Raw genomic sequence first — 19,654 nt, 5'->3', positions numbered from 1 at the left:
CACGACTTACCGTGCGATAGTTGATGTTTACAGACGTGGAGTGCATACAAACTAAAAAATTTTTTTTTACACCGGAAAACAACCGTAAAACCGTTTGAAAAATTTTCTCGAGTTAAAAGCCCTGTTTTTTCAAAGCACGTGCAACTTTCTTTGGGAATTTTCACTCTTTACGCTACACTATTCTTTTTCAATAGACCAACACACACACTTTTACGTTACGTTACTATTCTCTGTTACTATATACGCTCTGATAGTTTTACAAAAGACTTTTACCGACTTTTCATTATAAAAACCTTCATAAATTTTCTATCAATATAATTAAATTACCATTCACTGAGGCAATTAATAAACTTATATATAACGATATATTATATTTTTTTGTTACAGACGCTCAGTTTTTCCGGGAAATTTATTAACACCATTGATACAATTAACCGGCAAGTGCGAGTGCAAAAAGTATAAGAAGAAAATCTTGATAAAACGAGCGATTCTTTTCTCGTAAATCCAGTGGCGTAAAAAGTTGTTTAAATAAAAATAATAATGATAATACTGGAGCAATTTAAGTGAAAAGAAAAAGGAAGAAAGTGGTGAAGAAAATAAAATAAAAAAAATAAAATCTCATTATACTGTCGGCATCTTTTCAGTGGAACTTTTCCAGAAAAGACGAATGCATCGTTTTTCTTACTCCAGTACTCGGATTTTTTTAGTTGCCATCCAAGGACTCAGTAGGCAGAGACGTCGTCGTAGAGTGAATCGCGATAAGTATCCTCGACACGTCGCGGTCGCTTCTGACGTCCGTGCAAGACGAAATTGGTCGTCTACGTAAAACCATTGGACAGTCGAATTTTTCATTTTTCACTGCTCTACAATTTTCCTCCTATTCTTTTCTGTGTATACACACATATATATATATAACGTGATATAGCTGCGTACTTTACTACAGAACGAGATTTTCTCAGCAATCTTTTCACAATATCCTCTTGTTGGGAAGATCTACAGTCTCTTGAGCACCAGAAATCTTGGCGAACTGACCAAGTAATCTGGCGCAGATAACAACATGTGAATTGTGTATTTCGAGGTAAGATTACATTGAAATATATTTTTATATTACACATGTCTGTTGTACCCTCAATAACGTCTGCTGAAAATACCTCTTATATTTTTACATTAGAAAAACAATTTTAAAAAAGTCGAAAACGAAATACCAAAAAATATATGGATTTGAATAGACGAAATTATTTTTCACCTTTTATTTGAATAAAATAACAGACTTCAAATTTACGAAAGCAAATAATTTTTTATTCTAAAAACACAAAATCTATTTATTTTTACATCTCTCTATAATTACAATGGGCTTAAAACTAATTAAAAAAAAAGGGATGTTAATTTATTTTATTTAAATTCATAGGCAACCCATTTATTCAGCCTTGATTTATAAATATTTATTAAAATTAAAAATAACAACAATATTTATTAAACAAAATGAATAAAATCAAGTAAAACCGAACAGTACGACTATATTTTCTCGTGTATGATTTTCTGTCTCTCGCGTGTAATTGCGGCCAGCGGATATCGATCAGTAATAATTTTTCGCTGGGCATTTAATCAACTAGTGAACACGCTCTCGTACCCACGTAATTTAGAGTGTCAGAAGAAGATAAAGAAAGATGATATAGAGGGGGCTGTAATGAGAATGAGTAGACAGTATTTTGTTGGGTAGTTTATGAGAGCCGCGGGGACAAATAATTTAACTTAAACTTAGCCTCCGTTGACCCACATCCATACTTCAATAACCGTTTAACTAAAGTTTAAAATCAAATCAAATCGAATAAATCAAAATTCAAAATAACTTTTTACTTTTTTGATTACAGAAACAATCAACATGAAGTCCTGAAACAAGAAATTTAAATTCTGAACCGTTGAATTCAAATCCGAGGCTTTAAAAATGCCTTGATTCGGAATCAAATAAAAATTACAGACATTTAAAATAAATAAACGGAAGTTTATAAAGTGAGAACAATAATATTTGTTCTTGTGTTGCTTTGTAAGAAAGTACAATAATTCAAATATGTACAAACTTTTTCGGCGTGGCTCCGGCCGCATGTTGATACTGTGCGTGGTGATACTGTCACTGCTGGTGTGTTTGTATTACGTAAGTCAGATACAGGCGCCGTCAACGGGTCAAGCGCCAGCGCTTCTTGCAGCACCTGTGGGTGTTAGATACGAGCAACGGTCACCCCTCACTACCCTTGTACCTGACTACAGTGAACAACCTGACGCGAGAGTTTCAACGTCCAATTGTCCGCTGACACAGCCCCGAAATGCTGACATTGACACCCTCACTGAATTCGCTAAATTTGATTTCCAGGTGAGTCTTTGCTGTTATTTATTAATTATTATTTAATGTTTCAATCAAAAAAATAATTTACAATGGCGCCATTAGGTACAGGGAAATAAATATAAAATTTCCTGCACTTTATTTTCGTCACCTTTTCAATATTTTATATTTCATTATACGGTTTTTTTTTTGAATTTTTTTTTTCGATGTATTCCACTCGAATACATGCGGAGCGAATAAAATAATTACGAGTACGAGCTGTGGAAAAGTGCGGAGACAGCGGTATACCGAGCTGCAACTCGATTAAACGTCGCCTCGGGCAGCGCCGCGATTCGTTTTAATTACGCGCGGCCGGTTCTGTGGGACGACGTGACACATTGGCGTACGTCGGGAAACTAAACGAAAGGACGAGTCGACTAGGTTGCTCCTACCATTGTCACTGTTGCTACTACTGGTACAGCAACAGCAGCAGCTTCTCGTTTAGGTTGTACCCCTTGTTCTGATGCCGCTACCGGCGTTTACGTTCTGCGGAAACTTTCTGTCTCGTCCTGATATTTTATTAGTACACGTACAAAATACCTATCGTATATTGTATCAAAGAGACATCAAAAGAAAATTTTCCCTCATTATCAAACAAACTTTATCAAAGTATTTTAAATTTGTTTTAATTAAAAAAATTTTTATCTTAAAAGAATTACTTTGGTTTTTTTTTTAAAGTTTACTGAGAGAAAACAAAAAAGGCTATTTTCTATTTGTAATGTCTTAGTTAAAAACGCAAAGAAAACTGAGCGGAAGTAAGTGCTCTTGACGAGCGTAGTGCCGGCTGTCTTTGTCTTAAGGCCTCGGTAAAATTATTCCAGTTGAGAAGAGCGATTACAGAAAGAACCAGAGAGAAAGAGTATTATATATACATATATCTATACAAGAGTATATAAAGAAGAGTTGAAGGGAGAGAGGCGAATCACCGTGAAAAACGTTGTCGCACGAAAGACGAGCTTTTTACCTTACAGTCTTACACTCCTTACACCCCTACATCTTTATCATACTCATAGAAATCATATTTTTTTATTTATTTCTTTCTTGTATTATTATTTTCTTTACCGTGTACTTTTATATACTCTTGCTCTCTTGTCATCTCTCTAGAGCCAGAGCCAGAGCTTGAATTTTAGTTTGAGTTTGAGCTTGAGCTTGGCATCGTCACTGCGACTGAGAAATGCCGCCTACCCGCCGTGAGCGGAGAAGTGCTACGAATGCAAATTGGCCATACAATTTTCCCAAGCACGGTTCTTTTTCTTACCCTTATTCTGTCGTACAAGGTACGAGTAAAAATGACGCAACTAAATATTAAAGAAGATGACGTACAAACTCGGAAAATTTATTCACTTTAATTTCCTATTCATAGATAAATATATATATATTATTTATTTTATTATTACAAGCAAAGATTCGTTTACATGCACGTCTATTGTAAACTGATGCGCAATTGGTTTAAACAAAATCAATATTATTGCAGTATATTTATATACATATATATTAACTGAGCTATCGGCTATAGAGGTTACTGGTTAGTGGACTAAAAGCGATGGTCTACTATGCAAACCACTCCACTCTCGACCCTCTGTGCTCATGTGCTCTCTTCTCATCTGCACTCTTTGTTAATCGTTTCCCGCACAGTCGAGACTGTAATGGGTTGATATGATGTGTCGCTTTATTTGCGTTCGTGTGTGAAAACCCGGCGATCACTAGAAATAGTCCATTTGCTCGATCAATGTTGGACATAATACAACACGTTCACTCGATTAACGAGTTACCCTTTCATATAAATATATATATGTATCTAATTGTTTCATATTTACTCGATTACTTTTTTTTAAAACCATATCTTGTATCATGTATGATACAATCTTCTGTATTCTATATTCCTTTTATTACTCAGCTATTTATCTAAATAGCTTTTATCGTTACAGAAAATTATATTGATTAGCTATTTTATGAAATGATAAAACTAAAACTGTTTTTAAAACAAGATAATGAGTTCGGTAATAGCGAAGTAATTGTTTGGATGTCTGTATATTATAAATATATATATTTTAAAATAGTAACATCGCGTGACAGTTATTCATTTACTGAAAATTCGTAAGGGATTTAAATGTTGAGGACCTCGGGAATAGTTGACCTCGATTCGTACGTCATTTTACAGTACAGGTTGAGTTTTATACCGGAAATTGGTAGTCTCGTGAGGTTAATTCATTTAAATTTAATAAAATATGAATTTTTAAAAAATAATAATCAGTACTTTTAATGCGATAGAGAGCGAATGTATTTTAATTTCAATGGAATAAATTTTTTTGATCATTAAAACTTGAATGGAAAAAAAATAAAATAAATGAAGGAAAAAAAAGTTTTCAATTTGAGTTTTAAAAGTAGATAATGAAAAAAGTTTATCTTATTGTTTATTACAAAACTAATTTACAATTGTATATTGGAGATAGTGATGGAGATAGATCAAAGACAGATCTTGAGGTAGAGAATACTGTAGGGTAGAGGAGTGTTGACTATAAACTATACAGACACAACACGAGGCAATTTCGATGAATTTCACACGGACCATTCAATCAATTGTATGTTTTAGCACATCTCCTTGCAAAGCAATATAACTGTAAACGTTTGTAATTTTCGTCTATGTAGATTAAGGTTTCACTTCAAAGACTGTTCGAACTAATTGGAAGATGAAGGAAATTTAATACTATTTGATGTTATTACTATTGAATAATTACTAATAGATACATGTGTGTGTATGTGTGTTGTGTGTGTAAGCTACTCTTTCCTCAATACCGAGTCTTTTGCTTGTTAGGCATTTTGGGGCCCGTAGCTTCTGATGTCACGAGCTATCCCTAGCCTGTGACATAGTTCACCCCCACTAGAGAAGGCCCTTCTCAGAAGGGTCGAGAAAGACATTGAGATGAATGCAGAAGAGACATTCTGATAGGACCCTCCGAGAGGACCCAACGTGACGTCATCTATCAATATGTTAAACTATTAGTTGTCAAGTTCAATAATGTTGAATTGTTCAATAAATATTTGATTCTCTTTCCAAAAATTTTTTTACTGTTAACGAGGAAAAAAATATAAATTTCGATCACTCTTCATTGGAGTAAACGCAATTAAATAATCAAGAGGAAATTAACTCGGTTCAGTTTTTAAAGTACACCAATAAAAACTCCGTTAAATGTAAGCTGTTGGTCAGAATCCAAGTCTTTGTATTAATTGTTAAATTTATTTCTTTTAAAACTATTTATCTTTTTGTTCTTTATCAAAATTATTTTTTCTTCGTTTGATAACGACATACTTGGCAGTAAGCTTGTTTTAACTGTCTAAATAGTCATTGAAATTCGAAATTACTCTACAGGTGATTTAAAAAATAAAATAAAGTTTTTTCTATCTGAGATAAATTTCATTTCGAATTAAAAAAAAAATTTCATAAAAAATCGAATTCACGCGAGATTTGAAAAAAAATTTATTTTATCTCTATACTTATCATGATAATCGGTTAAGTATTTTCAAAGGTACTTAACTTTTATTGGAAATGAGAAACGGACAGAACGATTTTATAAGTGTTCCATTACGGACACTAAAAATATTATTACCTAGTAAATGGTAAAATAAATCCAATGTCACTGTTATGAATAATTTTTTTTAATTTTCCACTAAATTTATTTAATGCAGAGAAATCAAAGTGAATAATAACTTTAATTTAAAATAAATATTTAATTAAGTTGAAGAGCAGAAAAAAAATTATTTCTTGTCCTATTTGATCAAACTTTTGAACCAAGACGATTTGAATCGATTTAACGTTATAGCCATACAATCTTGGCTGTGGTTTTAAAATGAGAATTTAACAGCTTTCCTCCCTCCAACCTTTTGAGCGTATCCGACATGTGGTTTTCTGGAAATAAACTTTAGTGGTGTCCTTGTAGATTGTATAGTAGAGTGCCGCACAACTCCTTAGTGCTTTAAACATTGTAATTTCTCTCTTGAGACTTGGAAACCACAACGTCTCTCAAATTGCTGCTAACTCAAATATAAACATATACAATATACATATTTACATATACATATATAAATAATTACATTTATCGTATATTAGCTGTCAAACGCGGTCAACATTTGTGTAATTTATCTCATATTATATATAAATATAACTTACAATATTCGATGTTTGATTATTTACCATAGTCAATTCCGATACCCTGTTATTTGGATAATTTATTTCGGAATTTCCATTCGAAACTACTGAAGTCGTATTAAACTGATCTGTCATATTATGTATACATATTTTATGTCAATTGTAACATCGAGTGCTTTGATGTACAATATTTAATTGAGGATATTAGATGCTATTGACAAATTCTATTAATAATTATAATTATAAATCAAATATTTGATTATAATACGTTTTACCTAGTAAAAAAGGATTCGTCAAAGTGTTGAAATTTTAACACTCCCGAGTATTAATTCAACACACTGCTATTTTTTTGCTTGACAAGCTTTAATTGGTTGATTCTTTTAACTCACAAAAATGTTATTTTATTCGAAAATATCACTTTTCAAATGTTACTCTTGAAATAACACTCAATATATGTTAAAAATATTATCGACCATCACAAAGTAACACTCGGAAAATTTTTACTTTTATCATACACGTGTGTAACTTTTTCGACACTCACGAGGTATGTTAAAATAACATATAAATAAGTATAAACCGTTTGTTTTACACACGATATGTGTAGATTTTGACGAAACCTTTTTTACTGTGTACATCGAATAAGTTTTTAATGTTAGCACCTGGCGAAAAAATAATTAATTTTAATGAGATACGCTACCAGACCTCTTTCTCACACTCAGAAAAATAAACGGAACTATCATTGTTGCACTCGTTGAGTAAATGAGAATTTTAAAACAATTTTTCTTGGAGACGAATTAGAAATTTCGAAAATACGAAATTTCTAGCCTTCTATTAAGGTTTCCAAAAATATTAGACTCTCTATTTTAGGTTTCCAGTGTTTGCCTGTGAATTAAATTTATTGAAAATTGGTTACCGCTACCCCTTAAAAATATTCAAATAAAACGATTATCGCCTGGCGCAAGTGTCATAAATCTTGATTTCAAAGCATTTGAAAAAAAACACAGTTTTTTATTCAGTTTTTTTTTTTTTTACTAAAATTGATGAGTGCCCAGTTTTGTCTGACCATTTTCTGAATATCGTTTTTTAAATTATTAATAATGATGATGAATAAAAATATTTAGTTATTTTTCATCTCTATTTTTGGTCCGGATCCATATTTATGAATATTAAACACTCGATTTTTTTTTGTATACAAAATACTGTATAAATATCGAGATTGCTTGAAAAAAATAAATCACTGAATATTGAAATGTTTTTTTTTTTTTATATCGATATTATTATTTATTTATTAATTTTTTTTTCAAATCGTTGACAATCGTATTCAACAAATGCCCAATTAATTTCACATGAATTATTTATTTACTCCGTAATTTATTCCAGTGCCATAAAAAAATTAACTTTTATCAAAATTTTATTACAGTCCATTCTTACTGTACTTTTTATTAAATCGCGGGAATTATTTCAAAATTACAATTAATTAAAAAAAAAGTTATGACTTAAATCCAATAAATTATTCAGCAAGCAGCAAATCTTGAATAATGAAACATAATTAATAATTTACCGCGATATCAAATCCTGATCAGTACTTGAAACAAAAAAAATTTTAACACAATAGTATTTGAGTACAATGTCATTGAAATAGTAGATATTATCACAAACAGATATTGTGTGAATTGTTATTGCTGCTGTATCGTTAAAGTTATAAAAGCGTAATGTATAAGGATTCAAGCTCTCGTTCTCCTCGACACTTTTGCTTACCCGGCACTCATGGGATTTCCTTTTATTAGCTCGAGAGCCGTCGAAATTGAAGGAGGTAAAAATCGAGTATTAAAAAAATGAAAATGGTGAAAATGAAAACGATAGTGAGAAGCATCTATTGTTCGATTATGACGAACAAAGCCATTTGAATTATTCCATCAAGACGAACAATAGAATAACTTGAGTCCGTTTCATAGAATTTTTAACGATGCCTTTACCTCAATCACCACTTTTCTTAGATTTACGATCCCACTTTTTTCCATTTACGATAAAATAAAATAACTCGGGAAAAACCAGTCCCAACTTATTCTTCAGTCAAGATATAAATCCTTCCTTCACTATATTCTTTCACCTGCTATGGTATTTTATATTATATATATATGTATATCTGCAGATAATGATATACTTTTATATAGCTGAGAATAAGATCGTCGACTTGTTCGGAAGCGTCTGATCTCTCTTTAGCTCCTTGTTCTTCGTATTGAAGATATCTTTGACGATTTATCACTGTGTATGATACTAAAGCCAGAATATTTCTTACATTTTAAACTTTTTTCCTGACAATTTTCCACAGACATGTACAGATATCTATATATGTATTGGAGTCTTTTCCATCTCATAAAGTCTACAGTAATGTCTTCATTTTTAAACTTTTTTTACTTCTCCATCTCCGCATCTACGGTCGTTGTCTTCCAAGTTATCTTCCTTTTCTTTCATCAGTTTTTCGCTCGACTTCTCGACAGTTTCCTTCATGGCAACGGAGAAAAACACAGAATAATAAAACGATTAAGCGAACCGAGACGACATTCGTGTTCATAATTTTCGCCTGACTTGCTTTTTCCTTGTCGTTATACTTAGCAAACCATTTCTTTAATAAACTCAAATATAACAAAAAGAATATTTATATATACATTACGTAAAGCCATTCTGCTAAATGTATCATTTGCTTTTTTTTCCACAATGTGATTTATTTAAACCGCGGTTTTATCCTACTAAACCGCAGAGGAAAAATAGTCTTGTAAACAACGCTTACATGACTGAAAGTATATCAAGTTATAAAGATATTTTTTGCAAAATTTATTACACAGAAAAAATTTTTTGTGAAAATTACTATGACTGAACAAAATAGAAAGGGTTTAAAATTATAGTGATTCCTCCTTTCTCAAGAGTGAAATATTACACATGCGATAATAAAAATTACTTTGTCACAGGTAATATCTTACTAACATTTGTCCTATTAAATCAAAAGGGACAAAGTCATTTTTATAACGTCAACTTCATTTCACTACATTTATTTTAATATTTATTTAAATTCTTATCATTATTTTAATTAAAATCATAATTTTTTTAATTTTTTAATCAATCATTCAATTAAATATTTTAATTCGAACGAGTAGTTGTTGTTAGTTTGCATTTTAATTCTAAGAAATTATCAGTAGGGGAAGGGAGGGCAAAACGGGATACCCCCAAAATTTTATATTCGAGATGGTTTTTAAACATTTCAAAATCACTTTTGTAAATATAATTGAGTGTTGTTTTGAATTTTTTTTGCCAAATTTTTTCATAAATCAATTGTCAGTTGAAAAATATTAATGACTTTTGTTTTATGATAAAAACTATTAAAAATGTTTCTTTCTTTCTTTGCATCTAATAGGGGATATCGGGGCAAGACGGCCCACCTCAAAAATTAACCAAAATTTTTTGTTTTTGTTTTCTTTTGATTATCACAAATTTAGATTATTTACTCATTTTTAGCCCGATACGTGAAACTTGGGGCAAAATGAACCACTCAAAAATTCTAAAAGAAAATGTATTTCATAGTATTATAACCTAGTCATGATTAATTTAATAGAAATATCATTTTTTGGTTAATTATATGGATTTGGATTAAAATAGAGCATTTGAAAAAGTTAAAAAAACCAATAATCAATTTTCTACAGAAGTGAAAAAATGACTCGTATTACATCAAAAAAGGTTATTTCGAGTAATATTAAAGTAAATACAGTTGTTAAAGAGAAAAATATAAACATTTGTTACGCGGGAAATTTTTTTACAATTAAAAAAAAAAATTTTTTTTTTTTCATTTTCTTTCGGAGGGGGCCGTCTTGCCCCAAAAAAAACATTTTTTTTCAGGAGCTTCACCAAAATTTTGGTGAATTGAGTTCAAGTTGGATAAGAGTAAATCGACTTGATGGTTAAAAGCCACAAATAATAATAACCGGCTTAGGTGGGCCGTCTTGCCCCGGTCTCCCCTAATCATGTAAAATATAATTTTTCTTCATGTAAATTACTTTTAAAAAAATTTAACTTAATCACATTTATTTAAAATCCAGAAATTTTTTTTTTATATTTTTTAAGGGGTACCCCTTTGCTCGCAAAACTGAAAAATTGTTTTTTTAACTTCCCGCTAAGAAAATTGTAAATTTTCAAAAATTCGGGAAGTTATTGGTTTCGGTCCGATTTACGAAAATCGAATTTCCATCAGATGTCGACGTTTCGAGGTCCGAGGGAGCTATTCTGACTAATTTCACGATGATGTCCGAGTGTATGTATGTATGTATGTACGTACGTACGTACGTACGTACGTTCGTACGTACGTACGTACGTATGTAAATACCTGTATCTTTTGAACGGATGAACCGATTTTGAACTTTAAGGTGTCATTCGACGCGGATTGACAATATCTTGAAGCCGAGAGAAAATTGAGCTTGATCGGTAGGGCTCGTTCAGAGATATTCCAAAAATAAAGTTTTTTGAAAAATGTTTTTTTTTGATAACTTTTAATGTGCTCGATAGATTGATTCCAAAATGGACTGGGCTCTAGAGCTTTATAAGCCGCGTCGAATGCCACCTCAACCATCAAAATCGCTTCATTCGTTCAAGAGAAACCGTTGTCGAAAGAATTAAAAAAAAAAAATTTTTTTATTTTTCCGGAAATATCACAAAAACGACTCGATAAATCGAATCCAAAATTTGATCAGCTTTAGAACTTGACAAAACGCGTCGATTGCCGCCTCAACCATCAAAATCGGTTAATTCGTTCGCGAGATATCGTGGGAGAAAGAAATGCTAAAAAATGGTTTTTTACAAAACAATGACATACAAAAGTATTTGCGAGCTCGAAGAGCTTGAAAATGTATTCACAATAGTGTTTTCGAGCTCGTTGAGCTCGAAAATAGCGGGAAGTTTTAGGGCTGGCCCGCAGGGTCAACTTATAGACCGATTTTTTTAACGGTAACTGAAAATTTTTTCTATTTACTTTGAATATCATTAAAAAAAAAAAAGATTTAGTGTATTTGAGTCCTCGAAAACTTGGTATTTCCTTAAGTACCCCGTTTTGCCCTTTCCTCTCTTAATAGTCAGTAAAAAAATTTTATTTACTATGGATAATAATTTTTTCATTAAAAAAATTATTCTTTTACTATCCACTGCAAGCGCTATAAATTTTAGTATTAATTTCCCGTGTACGAGAGAAAATTTTAAGCATTTTCACTTCATCTTCAGACTTGATTATTTAAATTAATCAATTTTCTAAAAGCATCTCGAGCCGATCCGTCGAGGTAGTACACTGACACTTGACACAAAATAAATTTCATCAGTCGCCCTTGACTTCAATTAGAATTTTTTTATATTTTTTTCATCTATCAGTCATCCTCCCTTTGCTTCACTGCTATACGGGCGTTTATTGGCTCACTAATACTCTCCCGACGAATCACCCTTCTCTACTATTACTACACCGCATTATATACATTATATATGATGTACACTTCTTACGGTTACTCGACGTAGACGTCTTTACTCTCATGATTCACGAAAGCTTGCACTCTGTCGAAGTGAAGCTAAAGAGCCCTATAAAGAGCCCCGAACTGTTTGCTGGATAATGCAGTTCTAAGACTCTCAGAAACGCCTCAAAGAAGAGCACTTGCTTTTGTTCTGCTCCTAATCTACTGTTTCATCAATAAACTCAAAAAAAGCTTTCCTTTAATCTTGAATTTTTAAAAAATATGGAATCCATTAAATATTCTGGCATAAAAGCCATCAACTACTTTCACATATTCCATTTAAAAATATTTTAAAAAATAATAAACGGCGGGAAATAATTTTATTAAAAATAAAAATACGTCATTGTTGAAGAGTATTTGATTTTCCAAGGGGCATTTACTACTTCACTCGATCCAATCATTCTTCTTTCAATGAGCCTCTCAAATAACTTTCTATACCGCTTGAAAGACGACGATCTATTTTCCACATTATTTTTTTTTTTACTTTTATTTCGTGAAAACGTTCTTGGTCCGACTTTCTTTCACCAGCATCTGCCTTACGTTTACTTATGTTAGAGTATCTTTTCGCCACACCCCTTTATCTCACACAACAATAAATACGTATCCACACACACTCACATATACATATGCACACATGTACAAATATACATATACATATATACACGTCAATAGTGTCGATACAAAACCAATATCTAGAATCTAGATGCATCTCAACATTGACGTCGTTGAAAGAATATACCAAGTGCATCGAGCTTTTAAAGAAATTGAAAATACTATGACAGTACTTACTCGATATATTTTTCTTCAGCACTCGAATTTAATACTCACGGATAAACATTATCCTCAATACTATTTCAAATTTAATTTAAAACTGTTTTTAAAAGATATACATATTTTATCAATCAATAAAATATTATTTTTTAAAGTTAAATTAATAAATATATACCTGTATTATATATTAGGGGTGTGCGGATAGTTTGAACCTACGAATTTTTCGTATCGAATCGAATAATTCGAAACTTTCCAGATTATTCGAAAATTTTATTTTAAACGACGAAATTGTGATATTTTTTTTAACAATTCAAATTTTGGTCAGGGGTAAATATAGCTCAGACACGAATCTACGAAATAATTACTTTTGGTTTCTTTGAAAAACTAAGCTCTCCATTTTATAAAAATTCAATATTTGGAAGCTACACGGAAAAAAAAATTGTAGTTGCTACAACAGCAGCTGTACACTGTAAAAAATTTCGGTGTGAAAATGGACCCGGAGAACTTTACACGGCCGTGTCGTGTAAAATAACGGTGTAAAATTCTCTTGGAGTAAATTTTCCATCAGTGTAATTTTGACACGGTGTAATCTACTTTTTTTACACGATTCCGTGTTACTCGTTATAATTTTAATTAATGAGCAACAAATAATGTTGAATATTTTCACTACTTAATCAATAACTATTTTAATTTTATTTAGATATTAAATGGTATTTATAACATTTAAATATTTTTATGATTATTTTTCTTAACGCAAAATTATCATAAACTACACATTTACACGGTTGACGGTGTAAAAATTTTAAATTCACACCGCCTAAATTTAACACAATATTTGGTGTAATTTTCACACCGAAATTTTTACACTGAGACATTTACACTACACCGGGTTCAAAAAATTATTTACAGTGTAGTTGAGGTTACTACAAGTTGGAGTACTCGCAACTACAAATGTTTTACTACAATATTATGGTTAGAAGAACTACAATTTTTTTTCCGTGCATAATCACAATTTTTTCGATTTGAATCGAGTAATTCAAAAAGTTACAAATTATTCGATTCGAACACGATTTACACACCCCTAGTGTATATAAATATATATTCCCACGATTAAGTGTAAAAAAAAAAATAATTTAAGTTTTAAATTAAAAGAGTGAGGCAATAATATCGTTTGATTTTTTCTCGCGTGTACAAACGACCGGTTCTACGCGCCATCGAGCATGTCACGAGGGTTACTCAAGAGACTATTGAATCCCGAGATTCAAGAGAAGAGAGTTCACCATTTAAAATAGTACTGAGATTGTATGCTCACTCGATACACATATATGTAAATATATATGTACATATAAACACGTACATGGACACATGAGAATAGCCAAGTGGAATTCGGGCTGAACTTTAGCTCTAGTGGTTCTCCCCTATACCGTGTGGTCAAAACTTGTGCCCATGATCAAATGAAACACAAAAGTTCATGACAGTTGGAGTTCATCCCTTTTGTGATAGCGTTAGCTCAAATGATCTACATATCAAACAGTTACTTGTTAAAAATCAAGGGTTCATATATCAAATTTTAAATTATATATTTTTTGCATAATCAGATTTAAATTAAGTTCCAATCAAATTTATTTTTTATTCAAAATTTGGTTATTTACTTTTATAACTTTTGATAATAATTTTATAAGAAAATTCAATATCTTAATATACAGATAAATATATATATATAATATTATATTGTGGTTAAAAATATATCACATACATATGTGTGCTAATACTTTGGGAATTTTTCCAATAAAGCCTGGTTGTTCGGACATTTCTTTCATAACCGATGGAATTTATTACCGCATACTTCCTCGACCTTTGGAATCTTCGATAAATTTTTTTCATCAAAAGCTACTTTTTATCTAACACTTCTGATATAACTAATAAAAATTTTTTATTCTTTACAATTTCTTATAAACTTTCGAATTCGTTCCCGGTATTTTTATTTATTTGCCAGCGGCAGTAACTCAATATCATGAAGTTTATTTTCATTACCTAAATTTGGCAAATGAAATTTTTGAAAAAAATATTAAATTTCTTAAAGATAAATTTTTATCTCAATTTAAATTTTAAATTCAAACTTATATTCAAATAATTAAACTAATTCGTTCTTTGAAAATATACCATACAAAATAAAACAAAAATAATAATAACATCTCGGGTGTATTTTTATTTAATTCTTCTTCCCGGGAATACTTTTAATTAAAAAGTTATAAGAGTTTAATTATATATTTTATTATTTTTTATTTGACTTCAAATGAATTTAACGAGTTCACTATTTCCCACTATAGAAATTTTAAAAAACAAACTAACAATTTTTTAACTTGAAATTTTTTTACAAAAAAAATCAACCGACAGATCGATACATCGGCGAAAAAAAATTGTTTACGTTACAAAAATAATGTTTGTGGATCCTAAAAAATTCTATGTCATCACAAACTTTTAGCGCTGGAACACACACACACACACACACACGTGTCACTCAATTTTTTCCCGCATATTTTTAACATGGCTTAACATGAAGCTTTACATCCAGCATGTAAATAAATAATAATTCTTTTGATGTTTTCTCCCAAGTGCTGTGGAGACGAGCCCGAGAGAATTGAACGCCGTTGAGTCGGGAAATTACTCGGGGGGCAAACACGGAGGGATGAAAAAGGGCTCGAGGGTTCCGTGGGTTGGTTAAGGTTGCGGGGGGCTTGCAGCGTCCACTCGAGTGAATACCCCCCAGCGAACCGGAGATCACCGGCGTCCCTGCGGAGAGAAGAAAATAAAGACTGGGGTGTGCATAGAATATGTCGGTTGAGGGACAGAGATCGAGGGACTGGAGATTTTATATAAGAGCCAAGGGGGATAAAGTTCCCTCTACTCGCGCTCGCGTCCGGAACGCGTCTTATCGGTCTCGTTGTGAGAGTCTAGAGTAAAGAGAGGGCTAGAGAGTAGTACTGTACGCAGTGGAGGGTAGTGAGGGTTTTTATGAAAGCTTCGCTGAGAGCCTGAGACAGCAGAGAAGTGAGGGTTACTCACAACCTACTACAAGATATATAGAATGCCTTAAAAAGAGGGATGATACGTTTCCATGTATTTTTATATTTTTTTTTATCCTTCATTTTGTCCATTTTATTATTATTGTTATTATTATTTTTTATATTTTTTTATTCTCTCCTTTTACCTTTGCTTATTATATCCCCTTGTATTGTCTGGGTTTTATTCCTTTTTCTCAGTTTCATCCCCTTTGCCAGCCGGTTCGATATGAGAAAGCTCGTGTTGTTCAACGATGCGACGATTAACGAGCTTAGAGAGGCGACAGCCATTGTATACATATACAATATAATATATATATATAAACATATATAGCCGGCGAGGATATTTATATCTATTCAGCGGCTTTAATTGACTTATGTGTCTTCGTATCCTCGTGCGAGGCTGCTTCGATTCTAAGAAAACTAATTAAACTCCGCGATTTTTTTTTTTATTTTGTGTAAATAATCAGCTTTATTTTTACCATTTTTCTTGTCATTATAATAATTGTTTGATAAGTGGTATAATTAGTGAGTCGTTATTTATGGGCAGCGATGCATGAGGACGGTGTCATCACTCGTCATTGCTGAGATAACATAAACCCGTCAGCCAAGATTCTGACGTATGACTAAAGTCATTTCGTATCACATATGAGCTGGTATTATTTAAAAAATAAATGCCATGATTATCATCATTTTTTTTTTTACAAAATAATTTATTCGGCATTTAAATTTATTTATAAAAAATAATTTATTCGGCATTTAAATTTATTTATAAAAAATAATTTTATTAAATCATTGTTTTAAATAAAACTGTTGAAATAAAATTTCAATTTCCGATAACAAAAAGGTGAAGAAAAAAAAATAATAATTTTTAGCATCTGCGCGCATCTCATTCGTCTTCGATTTAGCAGGCTTTCAATTTTCTGTAGGCTAGAGGGCGTGGTCCTTACCACCCCGGAACTCGCGTGATACCGTGAGTCTTGATAAGCTATGCACTCCGTCGTGCTTTGCATTATTACATTTTTAAAACCCGTAAGAAGGACCGAGGGAATGAGGGGTAAGAGAGTTAGCAAGAGATAGGCTTTTAGAAAAAAAATAAAAATATAAATATAAAGCAAGAGATTAATAATAACCAAGGGGAGGAAAAAAAATTAGTCGGAAGTATATTAAAAGAGAATGATTAAAGGTATTATACCCTCGGCTGTTTCGTAAATCACCCAGCTTCCTGTGAATATTTTAATTTCTTTATTACACTGAAATAATACGTGAAAACGGCAATTAATCAAATTTATATTTATAATACCGTTGAATATTCCACAGCACGCAGCTTAAAAAATTTATTTGTTTGTATTATGTTATTTGATGCAAAATTGCTATATCAATATAAATATATATGTAGAATTAAAAAAAATTGATTAAAAATACATTCGTCGCGTATTTTATTTGCTAATAAATATTGATATGAATTTTTAAACCGAGTACACAAGAGATCAAAATATTTAGTGACTTTTAATTAATAACTATCGATTAAAATTTTATATCTAGTCAATAAATAGCTGAAAATTCAATTTAAACATGTCTCATACACTCTGAAATTAGCGATCGACAATGTATGACCAGATTCAATTACTTTGGACTAACGTAACTTAGTTTTCAGCATACTGTGCACTCTATATAATAGTTATGGCTCAACATATAACCTCTAGAATCCCTATATCCTCTTTCATCTTTGTGCTATTGGATATCACTTTAATTTTACAATCAGTAGCAGCAGCGGCGGGAGATAAAACCATTTAAAAATTTTTTTTTTATTACTTTCCGATAACCCGTAAACTTTGATTCGCAATTTAATTTAAATTGATAACAAAAAGAAAAAAATTTGTGGCTTACGGCGACTGTGGAAACAATATTTTTCATTTATAATTAAAATATTATAGATAATGTTCGGAGTTTTAACTTTACGCGGGAATTTAAGTCCCGAGAAATTGGATGGGATTTAATGGATAGTGAAATTTTTTTAAAAATTATTATCGTTCTTTGGTGAATGCTCGTTCACACGGCAATTTATATGGAGATGGTGAATGAAGATGCTCTAGTCTCCTGGCGTAATAATTTCTAGTGTCGACTTTTAAAATGTGAGGATAAATGGCCGCCACTACCACGCTCGTTGAATCACCCGTCGCCCTTTTCCTAGTGTATTCACTTGACTCCTAGATATTATTGAAAAATTGTCGGCAATCACGCGAATTTTTATAAATTTTCTTTTTTTTTTATTTTCACTGGGTTTTTTGTTTGTTGCTTTACGGAGGGTCAATAGTAATTTTCGTCCAAGCTTTTCTCTCAAACTAAACCTCATAACGCAAAACTAAAAACAAGGCTTGATGCATTACTCTATAAACTGGCAGTCTACGTTTTGATTTTTGAAAAATATTCATTTGTTTAAGAGAAAAACGTGGACAAAGTTTCCATTTACTGCGCAAGTGCAACAAAGATAGTTCCGTTTGTTGATTTGAGTGTGATAGAGAAAAAAGTTCAGACCCTTCTTAAAGAAATTAGTAAAAATTTTTTTTTTTTAAATTATGTACACGGAAAAAAATGATGCTCAAAATTTTAATAGTTTGTAGTTTATTTTTGACTTAAAATTAGTATATTCGTATACTAATATCAAACCAGGATCATTATATATTACAAAATGGCTATTATTTATACTAAAATTTGATACACATAGAAGAGAAAAATTTGTAATTTCGTATATTAAAATAAACATGAAAAAGAATCAATTGTTATCTACAATTATTTGTTACTATTCAAATAAACATAGAAAAATTAAAAAAATTTACCACTTATTCGATTTATGTATATGATAAATTAATTTATAATAACGAATAAATAACATTTTATATTAATTATTAGTCAATGGGATAGAATTTATAAAATAAAAGTTAGTAGCTTTTGCAATTTTTCGGCTGGAAAAATCAGTATCTAAGATACCAATTCTTAATTTGACCAATCATTACTTTTGAATAGATGTATGCCATAAATTAATGAATTTTCACTAATAAGTCACGTATTTACATACCTAAAAGTGATAATATTTACTTACTTTTTGGAATAATTGATAGTAGTTTTTGGTAATCTACAAAAATTAGTAAACTACTTTGCATTAAGTACATAATAGTACTAATTATTGATGACAGATTCCACTTTTTACTATTGTTTGTTAATTTTTAATATTCTGTTTTTTCCGTGTACTCTCTAAACACGAATAAGTGAAATAAGTGAATATTCACTAATTCTAAGTGCAAACTGAACCACTAATTTCAAAAAGTGGTTCAGTTGGCACTCAAAATTAGTGAATATTCACTTATTTCACTTATTCATGTTTAAAGAGTAAATTATTATAGTGGTAATTTGAACGATTTATCTCGAAAAATAATTATGTGTACTTGAAAATCTACTAAACATGTAAAACATATTTAGCGATTTAATTTAAAAGTTGTAAACTAAAATCGCTCTACAATATAACTTGATTTTACAGAATACTCTAAATACAGTGACTTTATTAAAGTAACTTTGTGTAAAATGTGTTAAAGTGATTATTCAAATGATTGAAGGTCGTGAGAGATTGGCTTTTATCTTTTCATTTCACTTTTTCTTAGCGTCATGTCTTTAACATAAAATGCTGAATTTGCTTCACTCATTCAGTGGAAAAAAATGAAATAAAGCATTATAAAAAGAATGAAAAGAAAGAAAAAAA

At 31.0% G+C, this 19,654-nt stretch overlaps 1 protein-coding gene across 5 annotated transcripts in view; it reads left to right on the top strand.

The window, feature by feature from the left end:
* The window catches only part of LOC130664027 (alpha-mannosidase 2), a 106,760-nt gene that overhangs the window by 40,751 nt on the left and 46,355 nt on the right, over positions 1-19,654 (top strand). For all 5 annotated transcript variants that reach the window (XM_057463678.1, XM_057463676.1, XM_057463674.1 and 2 more), the window contains 2 exons: positions 388-1,078; positions 1,872-2,368. In XM_057463678.1, the coding sequence (XP_057319661.1) occupies positions 2,069-2,368 (300 nt within the window). In that variant the 5' untranslated portion in view covers positions 388-1,078; positions 1,872-2,068. The remainder of the gene's footprint in view (positions 1-387; positions 1,079-1,871; positions 2,369-19,654) is intronic.

This window comes from Microplitis mediator, chromosome 2 (assembly GCF_029852145.1).
Source record: "Microplitis mediator isolate UGA2020A chromosome 2, iyMicMedi2.1, whole genome shotgun sequence".
Lineage (NCBI taxonomy): Eukaryota > Metazoa > Arthropoda > Insecta > Hymenoptera > Braconidae > Microplitis > Microplitis mediator.
This window is presented reverse-complemented; position numbering and strand designations above follow the sequence as displayed.